Raw genomic sequence first — 7,702 nt, 5'->3', positions numbered from 1 at the left:
GTTTTTTGTTAATAATTCTATAGACCATTTTGCTGGTATTACAGCTCTAACAAATAGTTGATGATTAGAGAAATTTTATTATAAAAACAATTCAATTCTATAATACCAGTACGAGGGTATAGAAATTAAACTCTTTTTGTTTGAGAATTAATATTTTCATTTCAACTCACTGAGAATTTGTTAAAGCTGCGCATGTTCAAGATTGTCGCGACATGTCGTTGAATTCGTTTATAGCAACCACTTGTTGAGGATGGGTCTGTAAGGGAAATTTAATTGTAGCTGTACAAGTACAAATTTCCAATTAACAACCAATACTGTTTTTTTCTGTATTAATGTTTTTTTATTTATTAAAATTGTTTTTGTTTTCTTTACAAAATATATGTTTGCATGTGTATAATTTTATCTTAAATGTAACAACTTATTAACTATAGAACATTTTTGTAGTTTTCTATTATATAAGTAGGTATAATAATAAAATGTCATAAATATAAAAATATTGCTCTAAAAAGCAGTTATAAAAAATATATATGTTTGTATGTACTTTTTTTCTTTAAATTTATTTTACAATTTTTTGTTAATTCTACTACTAAATAGTATTAAGTCTCATTTAGTAAAGTTAGTTAAACTATATGTATTAAAACACTTTAATACAAAAGCGGTTAAGAGTTAAAATAGATTAAGAAGATTCACTTTTATACTTTTTATAGATTTTGACATTTGTATGTGAAATATGAAAAATATTTACAGGATTTTTGTTAGAACAATTAGGAAATAATAAAGGATCTCACTTACATTACGGGATTATCTTAGCAATGCCCAAAATTAAGGGACATAAATTTTTGATTTCTAATAAAACTGCGGGATTTACAATATATCTTTTTTAACTTATAAGTCATTTTGATGGGAATATATCTGTCATTTATTCTCACTTAGTTATTGAACATTATAGTATAATATAATATATCTGTCATTTATTCTCACTTAGTTATTGAACATTATAGTATAAACAACAATGATTTTGCTTCGAAAATGTCGAAGTTTGTACCAACAATGCGTCATATGCGGGAAGTTTTGCTTTACTTCTTTAATTTGAAAAAAGTGCCGCTGAATCACACTGATTGCTCATTAAAGCTTATGGGGAATGTGTTCCATCCGTTTCAACATGCGAGAGATGGTTTTTGCGGTTCAGAAGTGGTGATTTTAACACGGAAGACAAAGATAGCCCAGGCCAGCCAAAAAAGTTTGTTCCCGAAACACGTAGTTTTTTACGGAACACACGTTCTTCGGAGAGACTTTGAAAGACGATTTTGAATGTTGGAAATTATGCTTGAATGCTATAAAAGAAATAAATGTTTGTACCGAATCATTACTGCAAAATGGATCCAATACGATAATCCGAAGCGTAAGAGACCAGCCAGACCACTACACCAACCAGACCACTACAAATATTCATGGCGGTAAGGCAATTATCTGTAGCAAAAGGGTCCTATCTATTATGAGCTGCTGAATTCTGGCCAGACCATCACAGGGAATCTGTACCGAACACAACTGATTCGTTTGAAGCGATAAATGACCGAAAAACTCCCAGAATATGCGACCAGACATGAAACCGTAATATTGCATCATGACAACGCTAGGCCACATTATGCAATATCTTTTAAAAAGTATTTAGAATGAAGTGGATGGGAAGTTTTGCCTCACACGCCTTATAGTACAGACCTTGGCCCGTTCGACTTTTATTTGTTTCGATCGATGCAGAATGCTCTTTCTGGGATACGCTTCACTTTTAAAATAGAGTATCCTAAATCTGCTTTATTCGTTTTTGGCCTCAAAATATGAGCAGTTCTTTTATCTCGAATTCCATATGTTGCCAGAAATATGGAAAAAGGTCATAGCTAACAATGGCCATTACTTTGAATAAATGTTGTACAAATGTTTCAAAATAAAATTTCAAATGATCCCGCATTTTTAAATTATGCTCCCAATATAGGAGATAATAATAGCTATATCAATGATATCTTCTAGTAGATTCCATATGCAATACATACAAATATTTTATATCGGATCGAGGACAAAAATTTGCCATTATTTTTCATATAGCCGAGGTACCCTACTTTGGAGCCTGAAGGTTCCTCAAATTCTTCCCGTTGTTTAAACTCCAATTTCAAAACTTTAACTCAACTATACCTCCTCTATAGCCATGGGAAATTTTCCACTTTTTTAGTTCTCCTGTTAGTTCTCTTTACACAGTCCTTTATAATATAATTTATCAATAATAATTTTGTTTTTATCCATCCTCAAATAGGAACTGTTTCTTTATTCTGAGACTTTTGTCCTTTTATTTAAATCCAGTTTTTACTCCTACGTATTTTTAAAAACTAACATTGCACTTAATATTTTGGTGGCGAACTTTAATCCATTTTTCTCTTTTAACCGCTTTTTTTTCTTGGCCTATTCTACAAATATATTACAATAAATTAAGGAAGACTCTAGGTCTAAATATATTTTGTTTCTTTTCATATGTAGCATTTTTAAGTAGACAGGTTTTAACAGCTTTTAAAGCTTTATTTGAGGTTTGTATTTGAACTATATACCATTAAATTAACCTTGTAATCCCTTGGATTTTTTGTTTAACATTTTCCGGATCATCGATTCACTTAACCACAATAATAAGGCCAATGAAGTTAGACAATTAATAAAGTGTATGGTTACTCGGTAGCTGTAGGCATCTGTAATTATACCTGAAAAGAAAACAATTATTAATTTACATTTTTTTAAATCCCTAAGACCCTTCAAACTTACCTAATATGGGTCCACAAGCAAATGAAAATATAGAGTTGAATATCAATTGTAAGCCAGAGGCCGCTGGTAATCTATTCAATGGCACATAACTGGGTATAATCAAGGGAGAGAAAATCGTACGGAATCCTTTGCCAAAACCGATCAATACAAATACCGCCAATACAACATTATACGAATCGGTTAGGGTAACAATCAAACGTCCAATGGATATGGAAATAATGCCAAAGGCAAACAATACACGATTGTCCAATTTCACTTTTTCCAAAGCGAAGGGAGCCAGGAAACGCACCGAAATATCCATGCCACCCAACAAAGACATGGCCAATGATATTTGACCATCAGAATAGCCAAAACTGTTTAGGATAAATGGCGTCAATACGGAGAAATTCATTTCACCAAACATCATTATGGTCATGCCCATGGCCAGGTTGACGAAAGTGAAATCTTTTAATAAATCCAAATCGAAAAACTTGACTATTTTTTGTCCTAAAGTCATTTTACTTTTGAGGCGTTCATCTTCATCTATGGCAGCCTGTAGTTTGGCTGTCTCCACCTTTTTCTCCTCATCGGTTAGTTTCTGCAGCAAAGCCTTTTCTTCGGTACATGTACAGCGGAACTCATCGGCTCCTGCCTTAGAGTATATACTTAATTTACTGGCATAACGATCTTCATCTTCTCTTTCACGATTGAAATAATTTGGCTTATAGAGAGCAGTTTCATCTGGATTCTCCTCATGACCAGTTTCGCCACCATCTCGCCGAGACAACTGACGTTTTAATACTTTCGATGGCCTATAGCGGGGTACTTTCTCCGAGGCCAATGACATTTTGGAGCCATACCAACCATCATTAGCTCTGGCCAACATGGGAGTGGCTGGTTCAGTAATTTCATAACCCGGTCTTTCGGGATCATCATCATTGAACAGATACTGTGAGGAGAAAATGCTACGTTTTCCCTTACGTTGATATTGGCAATATTTGCACTCAAATTCGGCCTGATCCTTGTCACCAGCAACAGTGGAATTTTGTATGGTATTGCCATTGGTTTCGGTTACAATTTCCTTTTCGGGTTTCTTCACATGCCTTAAAACAGGTTGCAATGTCAAGGCACATAGGAAAGCGTTGAGAGCTATGGCTGAGTAAACCAAAATTGAACCTTGGGCGCCATAGTGATACATTAAAACAGTTGAGAAGTAGGGAAATATAATGGGTCCCAAGCCGGTTATGGTCCAAGAGAAACCAGTGGCCTTTCGCCGTTTATTTTTGAAATAGGTATTCACCGCCAAAGCAGAGGCTGCCATGCACAGACCCAAACCAATGCCTGGAAATGGAAAATGAAGGAAATTTATTATAAAATTATTTTATTTTTTAAGTTTATGCTGAAAACTTACCATAAATACTGGAAAAACACACCACATATTGCCAAAATTCCACACAGAACGCTGATAGAAAAACTCCTACAAAACCCAGAAGACTGCCTACTAAAGCCACCTGTCTGAAAGTAAACCTTCTAAACATGGCACCATTCACTAGCCCTGTCAGCGAGGATATGGCCATGACTACATTCACTATAGTGGTGGTTTGTTTGGCATCGAAACCCAAAGTTTTCATGCGCTCTCTATAGATGAGACCATACTGTTGGAGGGCGGGAAATAAGGAGAACTGGAAAAGGACAAATGTTGTTATAGATTTAAATTATCCGGCAGGCGTTAACCAATAAAAATACTTACATTACTGAAACCAGCAGATAAACACACCACCCAACCCCAACCGCCATCGGGTGCCACAAAATCTGGACCCAAATCACTTTTATCTCTCCGTTTCTTTTTGGGCTTTGTGGTCTGTTTGTACACAACGGTGTTATTTGTATCTGTAAGTGCTGATTTCTCCGCAGACGTTTCTGTGCTAGTCATTGTTGGTTATTTGATTTTTGTTCTTTTTTATTATGTTGTACAAATTAATGTGTCTGTCTGTCGGCTGGTTCTTGGGCCGCAGTTGTGTATTGTGTGTTCTTAACGTTACGCTTCAATTGTTGCAACTACTGACTGCTTGCTACTGTGTTCATTTGTTTCTGGCCTGCAAGTAGAAATAAAAATTCCATTGTTAGTTTATTTTCGATCTTAATGGTCTCATCTCGTCATGTAGTGGCAATAATAATAAAATGCAATGAAAAATTAAACAAATTTCAAACTTCGTTAGTCAGCCATTCAATGTTTCTCAGTGAAGTAAGTGATCAAGTGATCATTTCATTTACTTGTTCTGTTTTGTATTTTTTTATTTTTATATATTGAATGTGAATATGGAAGACGTAGTGACTGCCTGGAAGTGTGATATTTGTTTAATATCTGTTTGTGTGTTAATATGATGTTGACTCTAAAAGAACACCCCAACCAACATTATAGAGGCGTGATATTTACAATGCTTTGTTGCTGCAACACACAATGCACTTTAAATGCAATACCAATGAGTGTATAATCTCTTGCACGCATTTAAATGTTCTATAAAGGGCCATAATTCTTATGGAGACTTCACTATTTAACAACACACTGAGTCTACTTTTGTAGTTATTTTAGCCAGAATAGGAAATACGAATTATTTTTCATTTCATTTGCAAATCAAAAAAATAAAATTGTGATTATTTTTAAATCAGCATACATACATTCAGGCAGGCAGGCAGGCATCTTTGATGCGTTTTGCTGGCGCTGCTCTTGAAATCTATACGATTCAGACAATTGAAAATTTATTAAATCAGATTTGCTAACACCCTACATTATTAAATATTCTGGTTATAAAATATTAGTTCCAAACTAATATCCATCTATCCTCAATATTTCGGCTTAATGGGATCATTATCCTACTCCAAGTTGTTGTTTTGTCTCTAATTTGAAGATACTGTTTGATAAAAAGTTCTCACACGCCCGTTAAACTTTTTTTAATCCAGAAACAATTACATGTAGAGAAGGGTTCCTACTCCGGAATTATTGTCCGGAAAATCTCGGTAATTTCTTTATAAGTTCTCTTCCTAAACTGACAGTAAACAATTTCTTAGCCAACCAATTGATTCGATTATATCCATAGATGTTTTCTATTCTAGCAGCAAAAGTCAATTGACCCCAAATAAAAATAAATTTATTCAAAGTATTGGCCATTGGCAACATATATCTTTTGAGGCCATGAACGAATCAAGCCAATTTCGGATACTCCTAGAAAGTCTGATTTTACACACAGCAAGTTTACTTGAAGCAAGTCTCTTCGATTCCCTTTTAAACTTGCTTGTCTGTTTACACACATCAAGTCTGTGTTCAATTTTGTATGTCAAAACCTAATAGACGCCATAGTGAAAATGAGAAAACAAAAGAGAATTGAAGAGACTTGCCAGTACAAGCAAGTGTGCACCCCTCTTCTTTCATCTTGCCTCTCTCTCCAATAAACTGTGTAAAAGCAGACAAAGTCGAACGGCACAAAGTCTGGACTGTAAGCTGGAGCGGCAAAACTTCCCAACCACTTCATTCTGAACAGTTTTTAGCAGGTATTTCAACATGTGGGCGAGCGTTGTCATAGCAGAATATTACGGTTACATGTCTGGCAGCATATTCTGGGCGGCTTTTGGTCAATTCTCGCTTCAAACGAATGAGTTGCGTTCGGTACATGTTCTCTGTGATGGTCTGGTCAGATTTCGGCAGCTCATAATTGATACGACCCTTTTGGTCCCAATGTCTTAGCACCATGGATATGGCTTTGGTGTCGATTCGTCTGGTTGGTCGGGCTTCATATACAATCTCTTACCATTCAGGTTATCGTAATGGATTCATTTTTCATTGCAAGTAATGATTCAGTGCAAAAATTATTCATTTCGGACATGCAAAATCGTCTTTTAAGTTCTCTAGGCTTAAATTCGTATGGTACCCAATTTCCCTGCTTTTACACCGCGAAAACAGATTCGTGATAGCAACCGAATTTGTTGCCAATCGAATTATTCTACCTTAGTGACCGAACTTTACAGTTGTGGGTACAAAATTTTGGAAGGGGGAACTAAAGTTTGGTTGCTTCAACCGAAATTCTTCTTTATCAACTGACTTTCTGTGAATAGGACCGAAAAATTCTATGTGTGCAAGCAAATCATTCGATTCGCAACAAATTCGGTTGCTATCACGAATCTGTTTTCTCTGTGTAGATAAATCCTTCTTGAGTAGCTCCCAATGAATTTCCAAGCTCTTGTTGAGTTTCATGAAGTAATGCCTCCAATTCTTTGTCTTCCGTGTCAAAATTACCACTTCTGAACCGCAAAAACCATTTCTCGCAATTTGAAACCGATGAAACACATCCAATCTAAGCTTCGGTGAGCCAAGGAATCTTCCTGCAAATGAAGAGTCGTTGGCAGAAAATTCGACATTTTCGAAGCAAATAAACTTAGTTGTTTATGATATAATGTTCAATAACTAAGTGAGAATAAATGAAAAATATATACCCTTCAAAATGACATATAAGTTATTAAAAACAAAAACCACGTTCAAAAGATACGCCATTTATTGTAAATCTCGCATTTTGAAGTCATACACCCAATATGTATTCTCCAATTTTAGAGATTTTGTGACAATTTCACTCCGAATTTCGAGGTTTAAGGCACCGATCCATGTCAACCAATTAGGGGGGGGGCGGTAGGTTAAATAAAGTTTTTATTTTTTCGTTTTTATATTTAAACTTGTCGGTTAAGGAGGAGAATTTTCTTTTATCCCTCTTGGATCCACGCCTACCTAACCTTTATTTGTATGGTATATAACTAGTAAAAATTCAAGTTCAATCAATCAATCAATTAGTAGGGTAACAAAAGCACCAGTGCCACCATACACTTATACCTGCCAATATAGGCGTCTAGAATTGTTTATTATTGAGAAAATTTA

General features: G+C 35.1%; 1 protein-coding gene across 1 annotated transcript in view; it reads right to left on the bottom strand.

Moving 5' to 3' along the window:
• Nucleotides 1–317: 317 nt before the first annotated feature.
• out (outsiders) overlaps nt 318–7,702 on the bottom strand; it is a 30,643-nt gene continuing 23,258 nt past the window's right edge. The window contains exons 2-5 of the mRNA XM_065506910.1: nt 4,532–4,877; nt 4,193–4,463; nt 2,803–4,122; nt 318–2,741 (exon numbers count right to left, since the gene is read on the bottom strand). Coding sequence (XP_065362982.1) covers nt 2,602–2,741; nt 2,803–4,122; nt 4,193–4,463; nt 4,532–4,714 — 1,914 coding nt within the window. The 5' untranslated portion in view covers nt 4,715–4,877 and the 3' untranslated portion in view covers nt 318–2,601. The remainder of the gene's footprint in view (nt 2,742–2,802; nt 4,123–4,192; nt 4,464–4,531; nt 4,878–7,702) is intronic.

The sequence above is a fragment of the Calliphora vicina genome, chromosome 4, assembly GCF_958450345.1.
Source record: "Calliphora vicina chromosome 4, idCalVici1.1, whole genome shotgun sequence".
NCBI classification, from domain to species: Eukaryota; Metazoa; Arthropoda; class Insecta; order Diptera; family Calliphoridae; genus Calliphora; species Calliphora vicina.
The sequence above is the reverse complement of the archived record's forward strand: the minus strand, read 5'-3'. Positions and strand labels throughout refer to the sequence as shown.